This window comes from Sarcophilus harrisii, chromosome 3, assembly GCF_902635505.1.
Source record: "Sarcophilus harrisii chromosome 3, mSarHar1.11, whole genome shotgun sequence".
Taxonomy (NCBI): domain Eukaryota; kingdom Metazoa; phylum Chordata; class Mammalia; order Dasyuromorphia; family Dasyuridae; genus Sarcophilus; species Sarcophilus harrisii.
Window position 1 is genome coordinate 607005936 of NC_045428.1, and position 18459 is coordinate 607024394.

The window sequence follows — 18459 nt, forward strand, 5'->3', positions numbered from 1 at the left end:
ACTGAGAATAAAGACTGACAATTTTCCCCTAACCTGAATTCCTGTCTCGTGCTGATCTTAAAATACACGATTTTAACACAGTTGGGTGATAATAGTGTCTATAAACCTCATTTTATGTCCACTGAAAAAGACAAAACTGAAGAGACAAATAAGAAAGGAATTCCCTAGAAGCCCAATTCCTGTCTGGGAGAAGAAGGCAATATTCAGCAGTATATCTTTTGATTTCATGAAGATAGTGGTATCTTGAGGAGAAGAACTATCATCAAAGGCAGAGAGACCTAGAGAAAAGTAAAAGTTAATGTTAGTTGTGAGGATTCATTCCCAACCTGCAGATCCTAGAAAAGATTATTCCTTCTTGTATGTGATATAAAAAGCAGAAAAGTTGTGATTGGGGATTCCATATCAAATCAATTGAATTTTAATAAGCTAAAATTTAGAATATCCTGAATTTTGTACCTCTCCCTTTATGCTGTACACAGGTTTTTCTCATAAAGGTCCTTTAGATGAGAAAATTTCCCCAGGAAACACTCAAAATCCAGTAGTTTCCTGGGAGATCTTAAGCCAAATCCTTGTCTTTTCCCAAATAATACCTTTGAGATTCTCCAAAATGTGGCATTTAAAAACTTTGAGAGGCAGAAATTCTTAGTAATTTAACTATTTTGTTCATAATGTCATCATTTTTAATAGAGGGATTGTGACACCCTTGAAAGGCAAAAAGTTTCATCGAGTAAACTCACAGTTTATATGCATTTAGAAAGGTGGGTGCTTCAGAGGGTGGCAATGAACTACAATTGGGTAACAAGTAATGAGAGAATGAATATTATAGTGAGGGGATAAAACTATTTTAATGAATTTTGATTATGTCTTTTACTTCTAAGTTACTCCCAGTCTTGGACAATCTATTCAAAGGATTTACCCACTCAGACCTGAATGTGTCACAATGGCTTCTCCACCTGGCTGATGTCTGACCAAGATTGTTAAGGAAGTTAAGCCAATTTCACCAGCAACAACATCCTGGACAGACTGAATTTTTGAAAAGAATATTTCAGAAAAAGAGGAACTCTGAATTTTCCCAAAGGATTGGATATTAATAACCATTTCTCTCATCTTCTTGGACTTCTTGTATTAAGCTACTAATTCCTCTTTCAAGACTTCTTCCAAAGTTCTATCTTCTAATTTTCCCTCTTTATATTTATAATATGATTTTCATATCATATTTTATTTATAATGTGATTTTTAACTCTTTTCAAAAAGCTCTTCCTTCATTTCTTTTAGGAATTCTTGTTGGCCTTGTGTCCATTCAGTGTTTTGTCTTGAGACTATTTGCAAATATTTTGGAGTTATTTGCCTTTTGGGGGCATGTGTCATCAGCATTATTAGTGTCAATCAGCATTATCAGCATTATTATGAGCTCTGCATTAGAAGAACTTTTTTTAATTTATTGATTGGACAAGACAATTTCTGAATAACCACTTTGTATGAATTTTTGTTTGGTTTTTTAATTTATTAATTGGACAAGGCTTAATTTCTGAATAACCACTTCATATGAGAGCTATACTCTAGGCATTTCTGGAGAGAATATTAGGGAATTATATGACCATAACCTGTTTTTTTCTGGTGTTCTGGTGTTATGGCCTGTTTGCTGAGTTCTAAGTGTGGCGGAGAAGCTCAATCATAGGAGCTGAAAAATTAGAGTAGATTCTGAGCAGTGTAATTTTTGTCCTTGTCTGGTCACTCACATCTTGGATTGGGCTTCCAAGCTTCAGACCTTAGTATGAATTCAGGCAAAATTTATCCCTGTGGTCATGGGAAGTTCTAGGAGGTGGTTGCTGTAGTTAGCTGGAAGGATCTCTAGATTAAGAATAACAGAGGTATATGTACACCATACTATCATTTCTTTGCAAAGTTCTAGGTAGATTTCCAGGGTCAGAGTGATAGATATGTCACTTAAAAGCTGGGGTGCACCTGAGCCTTGGATTTGAGATCCTATGTTAGACCCTATGTTAGAGTTTGCCTCTGTACCTGGGTGATGAATCCCTAACCTGACCCTAGAGTCAGAGTGACAGAACCATTTAGCCATCCTCATTCAACATTCCCTGCCAAGGTCACTTTTCAGGGGACAAAATTCATGACCTTGGAATGGAAAAACGATCCCCTGAGCTTACCTTTTAGATTCTCTGTTCTCTATTCTGTCTGGGTGCCTTAGAAACTTGTTGGAATATTTATGAGAAGAACTGGATTGGACTGCTATCAGTTACTCCTCCATCTCTGGTACTTTCCTCCCTTGGAAAATTAATTGAAGGAGATGCTCAGGTTCCATGTTCTAGAAAAGACTTTCTGATCCTACCTTACCCTGATCTCCCACCCCAATGTTCCCATCAGACTTCCTCTTGCCTTACTTCGGTTATTCCTTTAACAGACATTCCATGACTGTAGCTGGAAAAGTAAAGAGCTGATAAAGAAAAAGTCAATAGAAGTACCAGGAGCAGCCAATGTCAGAAAACTAAGAGTGAAGTTGATAAGTTTTGGACCTAGAGTCAGGAAAACAGGTTCATATAGTGTCACAGATAATTACTAAGTTGTGATCTTTTATCCTCGTCAATTCATTTATATCAGTTTGCTTCAGATTGCTTAAGTATTAAATGTGGATAAAAATACCTCCACCCAGAGTTGTTGTGAAAATCAAGTAAAATAATATTTGACAAGTACTTGGTCTATTGCCTAGCATAGAGTAGATGCATTATAAATTCTATCTACCTTAATTATTAATTATTTTTACTATATTTAATACAAATATTGGTTTTTTAGCTTGCTTTTCCCTGCTTCTGAATTTCCATGGGAATTTTCAGAATATGACTAAAATACAACTTGTGACTAGGACACTACATTTTATAAGATTATCACTGTAAAGCTAAAATATACTTAAAGTGTGATGTACTTTTATTCATTCATTTTATTGATGGGGAAATTATAGTCTATTTCCCAAGGATAACACAAGTAATAAGAAACAAAGTTGACATTTGAAACCAAATCTTTAGGTTATTTAAGCTGATTTTTACAGAATCGGTATGGAGGTGAACTGTGAGTAAAAAGTAACTCCCTAAGACTTCTATCGCCACCCCCTTATGTGACAAAGAATATAGAAGTTAATAATGCTGCTTTTACTTCTATTCATGGAAAATGCAAATAATACATAAAGACTCACAGTAGCACAGCAATATTTGCTATTATTCTTTTGACTCTCTCTACCTTATCATCATTGTCCCACATTTTCTCCAATCACATGGATTTATAAAAGGGATCTTGATTTGGACTCTTCATCAAATGACACAGATTTGGTCATGTTGGACAATGTTGGCCACGGAGGGCCACTCTCACCCCAAAAGGATTACCTTAAAGGTTGGCATTCTTCCTCATCATGGAAAGTAGCCAGGGTTCCTGGACAGCCCTCTCCATTCCCATTTCACTTGTACTATTCAAGTAACAGGAGCAGTGATGAAGTCATGGCACTACCCAACTTCCAGCTCTGAGATGCTTGGCCACATTGTTTAGTATAGTCATGTAGAACACTTGTGCTTTGCCCCAAGGCAAGTGTAAATGACTGCTGGAGAGGGAAATACCTCCCTGTGCTCAGATCTCTCATTGAACTCTGCCTTATTCTCAGTATTTCCAGAACAAAAGCAAGGGAAGACATGGTGGTTGGACAATGTTGTCCTGGCTTTTTCTATCAGACCAAAACTTGTGGTAGCTGTCTCAAAAGAACTGAGGAAAATCAACATTATACCGTCACATTAATAGTCACCTATTTGTGATGCATCTTTTTTCTTCCTAATTTTGTGAGGATCTCACTCGAGAAAGGGCAGGCAGTCTTTGAAAGGTGTGAGAAGACTAATGTGATGTCTCCTAGCCCCCCCAAGGTAGCCCACTTGTCAGAGACACTTTCTTTGTTTTTTCCCCCATAAACAAAAGCCAGCCAGAGCTATGTTTTCCTTGGAGACATGTCTCTGTCCTTCTGCTTTTCCTCTCATCAAGATTTAGAGTGACAATGTAGAAAAAGGAGAAGAAAAGCTGCAATGGCCTGATTGAAATGACTGATACACATAAGCAAACTTCTGGCTGAGTTTGCTAGAGGCAAGTTGAGTTTTGTAAGTCCTTAGGACTCTAGAGAGCAGTGTGATTGGCCGCATCTGAGGGTGAGCACATTGCCTTTCCCACTTCCTGAGATAGGCAGGAGCTGAAAACTCTTGGCCTATCTCCTCATTAGAAGATTCTCCAAGCAAGATTTCCAGTAGAGGTCCCAATGCTGTTTAGTCAAAACAGTCAGAAGGAAAACTCACTTAGGTGTAAAACATGCCATTTGTCTTCCTTTTGGATATTCTACACAAATAGTGACATCATTGGCCTGTCTTTCATTGATAGATCATATGTTTCATTAATAAATGACATTGTTCTTGGGAAAATAACCTCATTTTACTTACTGGCTCCATTCCATGTGCTACAGAATATATCCTGCAGAAGAAATAATAGGAAGATATCATTAAGTGTCTGCTACTTGCCTGTGTGCTATTGTAGCTTCCTGGCCAACCCCCCACAACTGGATCTAAAATACAGAAGAACTCGGTAGGTGTGCAAAAATGAGTTTTCCAGGGTAATGTGCACATACTTCATTTTGTTTACAGGCTCATTCCTTTTCCTTATTATATTGTGTTCGGTGTATTCTATAAATAGGTGACAATGGCTAGTTCAAAGCATCTAGCTGTGCCACAGTTCCCTGCTCTGTCCATTGAGTGTGTTTGCCAAAAACTATACTGATATTTCTTCCAACTTTAAATCTGTGGTTCCACAAGCCTCTGGTCTTCTAAACGAAAGCTTGTAAAGGCAGTAAAAAGTTCTAGAGAGCTCTCTGACAAGGATAAAAGGGAGGAAGGGAAGGTAGACAGAACAGCCAGAGAGCTGAGCAAAGGGACTGAGGAGGACCTAGCTAGACACTGAACAGAAAAGGAAATTCACTTCTTTCTTGGCTGCTCAGCAAAATCAAAGTCTTGTTCCAGAGCCTTCCTTTAGGGTTACTTCCCTGCTTTTCTCTAGAAAATGTGTACCTGTTTACTTTCTCCCTTTTTGGGTCTAGTGAATGCTTTCTCCCCTTGAATAGAAATAGCAGATTCCTGACAATGAGATATAGAAAGACACTCACCGGGCTGGTCTCAGGGGCTGGCCTGTCAGGCAGGGCTCTCACCTTCAGTGTATTACAAATGAGTGGGCTGGGTAAAGCCAGGATCCTAGTTAAAGGCTCCTGATTCCCAGAGAAGATCTACCCCCTCCCCTCCTCTTCTCATCAGGGAGCTGTGTTTATCATGTCAATGACATTGTTGGCAGTGGGAGCCAAGGGATGTTCCAGGTGGAGAGAACTTTTAGCTCCAATGCAAATTACCATCAATAATTACTGTTAATTAATAAGAACTCCCCAGAGGAAACTCATTATGAATAAGGAAAAATGACAGTCAGGAGCAGCCAGGCAAGAAACTTTCCTGTGCCCAGAGGGAAAGGGATGAGAAAGTCAGACCTGGACACTCTTAGAGGAGAAACATGGTGTGAATAAGGGTGAGAAGAGAAGGCCTCAGTTCCTCTATCCTGAACAAGGCTTTAGGTCATGAGTTTCATGGTGGCTGGAGCTAGACTTGGAGTCAGAAAGACCTGACTTTAGATCCTGCCTCATACACTTACTACTTATGTGACTCTGAGAAAGATACTTAACTTCTTCCAACCTCAGTTTCCTCATTTGTGTAATCTCTAAAGTAGCAACACTTTAACTCAGTTTTTGTGAAAACCAAACCATAAAAAAGTGTGAAAAAAGTTTAAAATATTCAAACACCATATAACTACTAGCTGTTAAACTTTTGAGGTTCTACCATATCCCCCCAGGTCCAGATACTCCCCTCCCTTGTATTTCCTGTTAAATCCTGTCCCTACAGGCAAATAAATTAAGTTCTTGGTACCAAGGCTGGTATCATCACTTGCTGGAAAATTGAGGGAGAGGAAATGGAAGCATCATCACTGAAAGATCACTGAAGAGGATGTCTTTGCAGCCATGAAATTACAAGTCACTCACTTCTTTTAAGGAAAGCTCTCACAAATCTGCGTAGTATATTAAAAAGCAGATATCATATAGTTGCCTGTAATGGGCTGAAGCTCTTGAGTCATTGCACTGTCTCAAGCACTTGAGGGTAAATAGCAATTGAACAATACTCTATTAATATATGCTTGGAGAAAGAATGGCCCCACCCACTCTCTGTGTCCTGTTTTGATGTGTTGTATAGGAGATGACGTAGAGATGATTTGGTGGGTGGGGTGAGAGAGGCAGAGACACTGCTGCCGGATTTGTGTTGGAATTGCTCTCACTTCGTATGGCCATTCCCCTTCACCTCCGCAAAGAATCAAGATGACTCCGGCTGATTCTTATATACTCTAGGTGCTAAACTCGGTCTTCAAGTTGCCTACAAAGTTGATATGGTCAACAGTCAAAACTTATCATAGTCTATGGGATTTCCAGTAGTATAGAGTTTCTCTCTTTGTCAGGAGAACCCCCGGGCCAGCTGGAGTTCTGTCATAGATGAGGTTTGAGGGAGTCAGGGAGTCAAGGATTCAGGAGGACAGGGGAAGGTAGACATCCTGAGTCTGTGTCTGAGTCTGAGTCCAATTTATTGATCAACACCAAGCACTTATATACCATAGGGTTACAGAAGACAGGGAGTATACTCTTTATGCATCAATTACTTAGGAATTTATTTGTTTCAAGGAATGGGACATATGGGGATCTATACCTTAAGTCTCTGGTTTATGTCAAATAGTATATGACACGATTCTGTCATATTTATGACTCCAAGGACATCCCCAAACTGCAAATAGTCAGACATTCTGGTGTCAACTTTTAAACTTATCCTGTCATGTTATATACCTACACTGACCTTAGGAAATAGGCAGGAGTTATCTAACACTAAGGACTAACTACCAAGGCATGTTCTATTGTTCCAAGGCACTAATTGATGCTTATAAATCCAGGACACATCAGGGACTTGACATGTCTCTTAACTTTTCAAGAAACTGCCAGCCTGTAAAGAAGATGGAAAAGCCAGTCCAGAAGTAGCCGAGTTTCCAAAGCTAAAAGATTTTGTCTGAAGTCCCTCTACTATCTGTGCATCTCAACACAGTAGAAATGTGTCTGTGGGAGCTGGACTGTAATGGAAGCTGAGCGCCAGCAAAGTGACACTTTGGAATTGTGATGCTGGAGAAAACTTTTGAGAGTTCCTTGGCCAGCAAAAAGATCAAACCAATCAATACATAAAGAAATTAATTCGAACTATTCACTGGAAGTTCAAATAAGAGAACCGAAGCCTAAATACCTTGGCCATATGATGAAAAGATGGAAGCTATGGAGAAAACCCTGACAATGGGAAAATTTGAAGGCAAAAGGAGAAGGGAATGACAGAGCAGAAGATAAATATGGTCATGGAATAAAGAATATGGAAGCGGACAAACTTTAAGAGGTAGTAGAAAATAGAGAAATTCACTGTGTTCTATCCCATGGAATAATGAAGAGTAAGGCACTACTGAATATTGAACAAGAACTAAAAACAGCCTTAGAGTTTCCTTCCCACCTTCAGTATTATTAAAATTCTTATAACTCAAGCCTGAATTGGGGGCTTTAATGGTGCAATTGCCCAAGAAATAAACATCCAATTTGAGTTGAAACTAGTTAAGACAACTATCAGACACTTGAACATTGATACAACTCTACTCCTATACCTAGTAATATGCTTGTTTTTTAATGATTAAGAAGCCATCTAAAAAGGGTGTCCTGCAAAATAAGCTGGAGGGTCCCTCCTTCTAAATTCTATGATTCTACTTTGATTCACCTAATTAAAAAGCATAAACTCAAGAACCATATGGTTTGCTTCAAGTAGAACAATAATGAGGTTTTATAAATGTGTACTGAAGGGTTTTTAATAAGGGTTTTCTTATAAAAATATTAAAAATGTTGTCCTGGCATTTGATCATCCTCTACTTCCACCTTTTCTCTCAGACTCAAGAAGACTCTTTCTCAAAGACATAATCTGGAATATTTCCACCTTGGACAAATACATTTCTTTGGGTGTGGGAGAAAAATTATAATTATTCCTAATATTACCAAAGCTGTTACAATTGCACAATCCAATAGTCTTTTCTCCATTCTTAAGCTTCTTGACCTTTCCATGTCTTGCAGATAATCTCTTTTCTCTAGGTTTTCATGATATGAATGTCTTGGTTCTCCTCTTACCTATCTCACTAAACTGGATCTTATTAGAGGCAACACTCAGTAACTGTGGCTGTCCCACAAGCTGTCTTTGACACTCTTCTATATTTTTTCACTTGGTGATGGCATCAACTAGCAAGGATTTATTTACCTTCTCTGATTCTCAGAACTCCTTGCCCAGAGCTACCTAATATTCCTACAGACCTTCATTCTCTCATCTCTAACTACAATGTTCAATAGGCATCTTACAGTCAACCTATCCAAAGCTGAACTTATTATATTTGCTATGAAAGCCTACCTTGCCTATTCATATTCAGAGGGACACCATTCTCCAAGTTATTCAGTTTAGCAAGCTATATGTCATGCTTTACAATGTGTTCTCTATTTCTGCTTTGTCTCTGTTTGTATATATATTCACATGTTTGTGTGTTTCCCTATTCTCCCTCTCCTTTCTGTCTCACTGGTACAAAATTGATTTGATGAATAGAATAGTTGGACCCTCTTTTTTCTAAATTTTTCAGAATGTCCCTTGAAATGCTTGACCTCCCCACCTAGCAGAGTGCCTGGCACAATATTGGTACTTAATAATTTGTTCTGAAATAATTGCCTGAATAGAGAAGGCAAGCCTCTTAAGACAAATTCACTTGGCAATGCTTAATAAAATCCAGCAAATTCAGGAAGGAGAAAAAGATAGTTGGTGGGCATTTGCAGGTCAACTTAGTTCAATTAAGTCCAACTATACCATTTTACCCAGACTAGTGAGATAGTGAAGCTACCAAAATAAATGAAGCTGAAAGAAAGAAAGTTACCTACTCTTTTAGCATTGTTTGAATGCTTTGGCCTTCCTCAATAACCCTCAGTAACTCAGAGTAAATCCAGAGTGGTCTTGGGATTCCCACAATGAATAGCTTCCAGCTGATTTTCTTTTGTGAAACAAGTTAATTCTGTCACCTGGTGGGAGAGAAGGGGGAAGAAAGGAAAACAGAATTTTTATAGCACACTATATGCCAGGCATTGTGTTAAGCACTTTATCAATATCTCATTTGATACTGACAACTCTTTGTGGGTTATTATGCCCATTTTACACTTGAGGAAACTGAAGCAAACAGTAGTCAAGTGACTTGTCCAGTGTCACTGAGCTAGTAATTCCCTGATGCTTAATATCTTCCTGCTTCCAAGCCCAGTGTTGTTTGCTTTTGTTTAATTTCCAATCAGTTTTTAGTCTATCTTTCCCTGTCCTTTTATTGAATGTAATTTTTATTGAATCATGGTCTGAAAAGGAAGCATTTACTATTTCTGCCTTTCTGCATTTGATTTCAAGATTTTTTATGTCCTAATACCTGGTCAGTTTTTGTGTAGGTGCCAAGTTTTACTGAGAAACATGTATATTCCTTTCTCTCCATATTCAATTTTTTCCAGAGTTCTATGACATCTATGTTTTTAAAAATTTCAATAACTTTCCAAGTTACTGTCTTATTTATTTTGTGGTTGGATTCATCTCATTCTATTTGAAAAAATGGGAGAAGAAGGAGTCCTACCAAAATCCAAAACAGATATAGTGTTGATAGCTAAACTATGTGGGGTCAAAACAGGGAAAGAAAATTACAGGCCTATATTCCTAATGAATATCGATGCAAAAATCTTAAGTAAAACACTAGCAAAGAAATTACAGCAAGTTATCACCAGGATAATACACTGTGACCAAGTGGGATTTATGCTAGGAATCCAGCTCTGGTTTAATATTAGGAAAAATTGTTAGCATAATTGAATATATCAATAACCAAAACTCACATAAATCCATGATTATCTCAATAGATGCAGAAGAAGAATTTGACAAAATCCAACACCCATTCCTATTAAAAACACCAGAGCATATAGTAATCAATGAAGTTTTCCTTAAAATGATCAGTAGCCTCTATCTAAAATCATCAGCAAACAATATATATAATGAGGATAAACTGGAAGCATTCCTAAGGAGATCAGGGGTGAAACAAGGTTACCCAATATCGCCATTACTATTCAATGTTGTATTAGAAATGTTACCTTTAACAATAAGAGAGGAAAAAGAAAGGAAAAGAATTAGAGTAGATAATGAGGAAACCAAATTTTCTTCTTTTGCACATGATATGATGGTATACTTAGAGAATCAAGTGAAAAAACTACTGGAAACAATTCACAACTTTAGCAAAGTTGCAGGATAGAAAATAAATTCACATATATTATCAGCATTAAAGGTGCTGTAAATCACTATTGATCAGCTAAATGCAAATTAAGACAAGTCTGAGCTACTACTACACATTCCTTAGATTGGCTAAGATGACAAGAAAAGATAATGACAAATGTTGAAGGGGATGTGGGAAAACTGGGAAACTAATACATTTTTGGAGTCGTGAACTCATTCAACCATTCTGGAGGACAATTTGGAACTGTGTTCAAGAGGCTATCAAATTGTGCTTATCCTTCAATCCAGCCATGTTTCTACTGGCTTTGTATCCAAAAGAGATCTTAAAAGAGGGAAAGTAATAAGATCCAGTGAAGTGAGATAAGTAAGAAGAGAACCATGTCAAGAAAACCTAGAGAGAAGAAATTATCAAGGAGAATAAATGTGTCCAAAGCCACAAGAAAGTCAAGACATCATCTTGCTTTTTTCACATTCTTTCCAGATTTTGATAGCTTTCCTTAAAGGGGTAAGCACCTTTAATTTCATGGCTGTAGCCACCATCTTCAGCAATCTCTGATTCCAATAATATGATTCCAAGAATATAAAAGTGATGCTGCTTCCATTTTCATTTTCCAGCAAGTGGCAGTACCAGTTACCAAGATCTTAATAAATTTGTCTGTAGAGACATGATTTCCACATGGAATCTAAGGAAGGGGTCATGTGGACATGAGGGTACACAGTAGGCTCTCAAAAGTTTAATAGCTAGTAGTTATATGGTGTTTTAATATTTTAAAAGTTTCACATTTGTTTTTATCTTTTTGTCTTCACATCAATTCTGTGAAAGAGTTACTACTTTAGAGATTATACAAATAAGGAAATTAAAATTAGGTGTGATTAAGCATCTTTCCCAGAATCACAAAGATAGTAAGTTTTTGAGAAAGGATCTGAACTCAGTTCTTTCTGTCTAAAAGTTCAGTGCTTGGACCAGGAGATCATTATATACTTCAACAACAATACTATATGATGACTAATTCAGATGGTCCTGGCCATCCTCAGCAACGAGATCAACCAAATCATTTCCAATGGAGCAGTAATGAGCTGAACCAGCTATGCCCAGAGAAAGAACTCTGGGAGATGACTAAAAACCATTACATTGAATTCCCAATCCCTATATTTATGCCCACCTGCATTTTTGATTTCCTTCACAAGCTAATTGTACAATATTTCAGCGTCTGATTCTTTTTGTACAGCAAAATAACGTTTTGGTCATGTATACTTATTGTGTATCTAATTTATATTTCAATATATTTAACATCTACTGGTCATCCTGCCATCTGGGGGAGGGGGTGGGGGGTAAGAGGTGAAAAATTGGAACAAGAGGTTTGGCAATTGTTAATGCTGTATAGTTACCCATACATATAATCTGTAAATAAAAGGCTATTAAATAAAAAAAAAAGTTCAGTGCTTCAGTCATTATGAAACTCAGATCCTGAAGTGTTATTCAGTATAGAGGCCACAGACCTTCTCTTCCCAGACTTATTCACATCATATTTTCCCTCTAAGTGGGTCTAGGTCTGTCTGACTTTCTCATCCCTCTCCCTCTGGGCACAGGACAGTTTCTTGCCTGACTGTTTCTGTCTGTTCATTATTCACGATAAGTTGCCCTGAGGAGTTTGTATTAATTAATAGTAATTACTGATGTTAATTTGCATGGGGACCAAAAGTTCTCTCCACCTGGAACCTCCCCTGGCTCCCACTGCCAACAATGTCATTGACATGATAAATACAGCTCCCTGATGGGAAGAGAGGACAGATCCTCTCTGGCAATCAAGACCCTTTAAGTAGGGCCCTGGCTTTACCCAGCCCACTCATTTGTAATACACTGAAGGTGAGTGCCCTGCCTGACAGACCAGCATATGAGACCAGCTTGGTGAGTGTCTTTCTATGTCTATGACGAATAGAAACAGAAATGTGCTGTTTCTATTCAAAGAGACAAAGCATTCTCTAAGACATAAAAGGGAGAAAGAACCTGGTTCTTTCTATAGTATGGGGCCAGGGAAGTAATCCTCAAGGAAGGCTCTGGAACAAAAGACCATTTTGCTGAGAATTCAAGAAAGGTATTTCCTTTCACTCTTCAGTGTCCAGCTCAGGGCCTCCTCCCTCCTTTTCTGCTCAATTCTCTGGTGTCTCCATCTCCCTTCCCTTCCTCCTTTTTATTCTTGCCACACAGTTATCTAGCACTTGTTTTCTGCCTTTTTACAAGCTTTTGTACATACAAAATCCTCTAAATTCAGAGGATTTATTGTAAAGTGGAGAAACTAATGGTAGAAGTATAAGACTGGTCCTTGGGTGAGTGGAAGGCTACAATAAAAGAATGAGTCAAGCAAAGAACAGTAGTGGTGAGTACACTATTCTCTCCCCAACTGCTTCATACTAAGTGAATTGGACACATAAAACTGAAAGAGGAGGGCAGAATGGGTTAGAAAAGGGAAGTCAATAATTTACTGTTTCAAAATAAATGTTTAAAACATTAAAAATCATGTATGTTACATGAAGCCAAAAAGTTCCACTTTAAATTGTCAATTGTCACTTGTTTAAAATGTGTATGTCAAATTGCAGAGCATCTAAATACTTAAAAGAAATGCTGAAAGACTCATAGGGATAAATAAAAAAGAAAATTATCATTTTGAAGCTGTCAATGTGTCATTTTCAGAATTGGACAAAATTCTTTTTAAGAAAAAGAAAAAAAAAGATGTAAGATGAGAGAGGTAAGAAAGGCCTGATGGAATTTCAAGAGCTATATATTATTGAACTTTGCTGTTTATTGAATGAATGAAATAAAAAATGAATATCCACATTTGTCATAGGAGTCAAAAATGAATACCCACATTTCTGAACTATGCATCACAATTTTCCAAAAATTGTCTATTTGTCAGTACCTTATGTAGCCACAAAATGCAGAAAAGCAAAAATATTTGATTCAAATAAATGATTGAAGGGGAAAAAACCCAATGTTTTGGGGACATGCAAAAATAGGTACACTAATGCATTGTTGGGGGGAATTGTGAACTGTTTTAACCATTTTGGCAAACAATTGGGAATTATGTCCAAAGAGTTATTAAACTATATATACTCCTTGACCAAGCAATACCACTACTAGGTCTATTTTCAAAGATGATGGGGGAAATAGGAAAACAACGTATGTGTTCTAGAATGCTTTATCATCTCTTTATGTGCTGCAAAGAACTGGAAAGTGCAATAATGCCCATCAATTGGGGAATGACTAAACAAATTGTGGTATATGATTATGATGGAATACCTGTGTGGTGTAAGAAACAATCAGTTTAATGGTCTTAGAGAAACATGGACAGACTTCTGTGAATTAATGAACAGTGCAATGGGCAGAACCAAGTATAGCAGCAATATTGTTTTAAGAACAACTTTAACCTAATAAATCATGTTGACAACTTATATACCAAATTCATTGCATAAAGCATAGGAAGGAAGATGTTTTCTACATTCAGTGAAAAAAATGATAGAGAAAATATGTAAAGTGATTTTATATGCACACACATACATTTTATGTCTCATTTTAGCATTTCTGGAGGGAGAAGGGAGGAAAAAAGGAAAACAGAAAAGGAATTACATGATAACTTTATTAAATATTTAAATGACAAGTTTTACACAAGAGATTTGTAGTTTCACATGTAATCTTTTTTTAATTATGCTGTATCATGCAAATGCTAATTTTTTATCCAATAAGTTAACAATAAGAAACCCAATCCTCTAAATTGATGGAAAAAATTAGAAATATTAAGGATATCTTTAATTGATCAAAATTCAATTTAAAAAATCCATCAATGAAGAGCTATTGAATAAAGGTTTAGCATTTTTTTTTGAAGAGTAAATCATTTCATCTGAAAGAATGGATAAATTAAAATAAAAATTGCAGAAATATTGACAATTTCATTATTGATGATAAAAATAATAAAAGAGCATACTAATCTTTTGGTGGACAATGAACTTATGGGAAAATCCACTTCCCGAAAGGTTTTCTTCACTATTTTAGTCAAGGTATTCTCATGAGCATGGTGAAAAGATTGAGAGAGTCCGAATCAGAGCAGGAGAAAAATGAGGAATGGCTGTTCTGGGAATTTGCCCAATATGGAGTCTCAGAATAATTCATCAGTCTAAAAGGTAACTTCAGGAATGTAGTCAACTGCCAGAGTGAAAAACAAAAAGGAAAGGAGGGAAATTTTAAGATATGAAGGTATCTTGGGAATGGATGTGGGGTCCAGATATATTGAGACTGAGAGCCAGGAAAATAAGGAAATTAACTAGCCTGAGCCTAAGTCAAAATGGCATCTTCCAAAATAGTTTGCCCATGGGAGAAGGCTGCCCTAAAACTGAGAACAGGAAAGACATCACAGAAAAATAAACAATCCATTTCATATAAATAGAGGACATACACAAGGCAATGATATGAAATAAAAAGAAAAATTAATTTGGGATAAACTTAGAGAAGTCAAACTCAAAGAGATGACTGAATTTTATTCTAAAAACAAAAGAATATATTGAAGATGTTTTAGCAAGGAAATACATAGATTAGTACATTAAAAAAATATAAACTAACCAAGTTTAATAGAGGATGAATTTAGAGAGAGAAATGACTTGCAGTATGGAATTCTACTGGAAGACTACTGCAGCAATACCCTATCCCCACAGAGGGATGAATTCAAAATGCAGAATGAAATATACACTTTTTTGGATGAGGTTGATGCCGAAATTTATATTGCTTGACCACACATATTTTATATAAGGTTTTGTTTCCCTTTTTCTTTTCTTTTTTTATAACAAGGCAATTGGAGTTAAGTGACTTGCCGGGGTCACATAGCTAGGAAGCATTAAGTGTTTCTGACTGGATTATTAACTCGGGTCCTCCTGACACCAGAATTGGTACTCTATCCACTGCATCCTCTGGCTGTCACCTTTTCCCCTTATTCTTTGTAAGTGAAAGTGAGGAAAATGTAATTTTAGCATTTTGTGTGAAAAATCATGATATACTTAACTAGGATGGGGGTTGGGTGAGTGAAAGGGGCACAGATGTGAAAGCTGGAGATCCCTTTCCTATATCCAGAAACATACACACACACACACACACACACACACACACACACACACAGAGAGAGAGAGAGAGAGAGAGAGAGAGAGAGAGATTATTAATCCCTCTATACTTAAAGCATTTAGCATAGAGTGATTGCCAACCATTTGTCAGGTCTTTTGACAGATGCTGTAAAGGGAACATTTGACGAAATAGAAAGAGTCCTTAGAATGTAGCTGTCTCTCTTCCCCCAAGAAAATACGCTTCAATACATCCACATGAAATAATGACCACAATTATTAAAGACTGGAACCTCAAAGGACTGTGATTCCATAGGTAAAGCCTTCACTGAAGTGGAACTCTCTGAGCCAACCCATCTGCCTGCATAGTGCCAAGTTTGTTCTATGTTTACACAGGGCCATGTTTCTTGATTCATTAGAAACTTTTACAGCAAGGAGAGTTTTATTTATATCTTTGGATCTCCAGGGGTTATCTCAGAATGTGGCACAAAACAGGAACTTAAAAAAATGGTTTTTTAATTCATTAATACTGATTGATGTTCTATCCTATCCATGTTTAGAAAAGTGGCTTCAAATCAATTTTGTTCTTTTTTTTTATTATTATAGCTTTTTATACAGATATATATATATATAAAATATATGCATGGGTACTTTTTCAACACTGACAATTGCAAAATCTTTTGTTCCAATTTTTCCTCTCCTTTTCCCCACCCCCTCCACCAGATGGCAGGTGGATCAATACATGTTAAATATGTTAAAGTATATGTTAAATACAATATATGTATACATGTCCATACAGTTATTTTGCTGCACAAGGAAAATCAGACTTTGAAATAATGTACAATTAAACTGTGAAGGAAACCAAAATGCAGGTGGATGAAAATAGAGGCATTGGAAATGCTATGTAGTGGTTCACAGTCATTTCCCAGGGTTCTTTCACTGGGTATAGCTGGTTCTCTTCATTATTGAACAAATGGAACTGATTTGGTCCATCTCATTGTTGAAGAAGGACACATCCATCAGAATTGATCATCATATAGTATTGTTGTTGAAGTATATAATGATCTCCTGGTCCTGCTCATTTCACTCTGCAACAGTTCATGTAAGTCTTTCCAGGCCTTTCTGAAATCATCCTGCTGGTCATTTCTTACCGAACAGTAATATTCCATAGTATTCATATACCACAATTTATTCAGCTATTCTCCAATTGATGGGCATCCACTCAGTTTCCAGTTTCTGGCCACTACAAAGAAGGCTGCCACAAACATTCTTGCACATACAGGTCCATCAAATCAACTTTGGTGCATTGGATTTGATCATCTGAAGATCAAAATTCTCCCATGGTTCTCTGAAAAGTCACTGAAAGCCCCACTCCAAGACAGGTCTGTATTTTTAAGACTAATTATTTGAATAATTCATGAAGCATTATTTAAACTAAAAGAGGTTAAAGGAACAGAATCCCACCCCTCATGCAAATTCTCTGTTCTTGGAATAAAGGCAAGTATGAGAATGTTCCTGTGAAGAATAAAAGGAAAAATGGTCAATAGGATCTGCTATTGGGAATGAGGGGGCAGAGTCCATAAATAACTTCAACTTTTACTTTTCTCTAGGTCTCTCTACCTTTGATGACAATTCTCTCCAAGATACCTCTATTATGGAATCTAAAGACATTATCCTGAGTGTTGCCTTCTTCTTCCAGACAGGAACTGGGATTCTAGGGAATTCCTTCCTTATTTGTCTCTTCATTCTTGTCTTTCTCAAAGGACATAGGATGAGACATATAGATATTATTATCACCCAACTGACCTTGGTCAACTGCTTGATTCTTCTGTCAAAGGGCATCCCCCAGACAATGACAGCTTTGGGTCTGATGAATTTCTTCAATCAAATTGGTTGTAAAATTGTTTTTTACCTTCACAGAGTAGCTCGAGACCTTTCCCTCAGCATGACTTGCCTCCTGAGTGGCTTTCAGGCCATCACCATCAGCCCCAGCAACTCCAAGTGGGCAGATCTTAAGGCCAGAGCTCCAAAGTACCTCATTCCCTCTAGTCTCTGCTGTTGGACTTTTCACTTGTTTTTTTGCAGCTACATTCCTTGGGGAATGAAGGGACCAAAACACACCAGAAACAACACTCAGATTCAACATAATGGATACTGTTCTCACAACATTCCTTCTGGATTTCAAGCCTCTTTATTTGCAGCTATTCTCTCCTTTCCTGATGCTATTTTTTTGGGACTCATGATCTCTGCCAATGGCTACATGCTGTTTTTATTGTACAGACATCACAAGCAAATCCAGCAAGTTTACCTTACCTGCCTGTCCCCCAGAGTCTCCCCTGAGAATAGGGCCACCAAAAGTATCCTGATGCTAGTGAGCACCTTTATTTCCTCCTACTCTCTCAACTGCATCCTGACAGCATATATGTCACTTATAAAGTCCCCACCCTGGTTAGTGAATACTTCTGCTTTTCTGGCTGCATGTTTCCCAACTGTGAGCCCTTATGTGCTGATCAGCAGTGACTCACAAGTGACCAGGTACTGCTCTGCTCTTTGTGGGAAGAAACCCTCCATTTGGTCCTGGATAATAGAATAACATTCTCTACCAAGATGACTTCCTGAAAGCTCAATTTAGAGAACAGGGATCTCCATATCAAAGGAAACCTGAATCTGATCCTAAATATTAGACTTATTCTTCATATCTTAGAAACAATGGGTGATTGAAATGTGGAGATTAGGATAAGAGAATGATCTTAAGCTGATGATTCTTAGAAAATTTTTGCTTGTGTCATCCATTGGATTCTGGAATATCAATATTGGAAGTTGCTACTATTAGATCAATATCATATAATCATCAAAGCAAAAAGGAAAAGATCTTCCATGAACAATA

At 37.2% G+C, this 18459-nt stretch overlaps 1 protein-coding gene across 1 annotated transcript; it reads left to right on the forward strand.

The window, feature by feature from the left end:
• Positions 1-17226: 17226 nt before the first annotated feature.
• LOC100918282 (vomeronasal type-1 receptor 4-like) lies at positions 17227-18165 on the forward strand. The gene has a single exon (XM_003766369.3). It carries the CDS (start codon positions 17227-17229, stop codon positions 18163-18165), a length of 939 nt encoding a protein of 312 aa, XP_003766417.3.
• Positions 18166-18459: the final 294 nt, after the last annotated feature.

What these genes read in the sequence shown, in the direction of transcription:
- LOC100918282 (XM_003766369.3), top strand. Translation starts at nt 17,227, where the DNA reads ATGGAATCTAAAGACATTATCCTGAGTGTTGCCTTCTTCTTCCAGACA.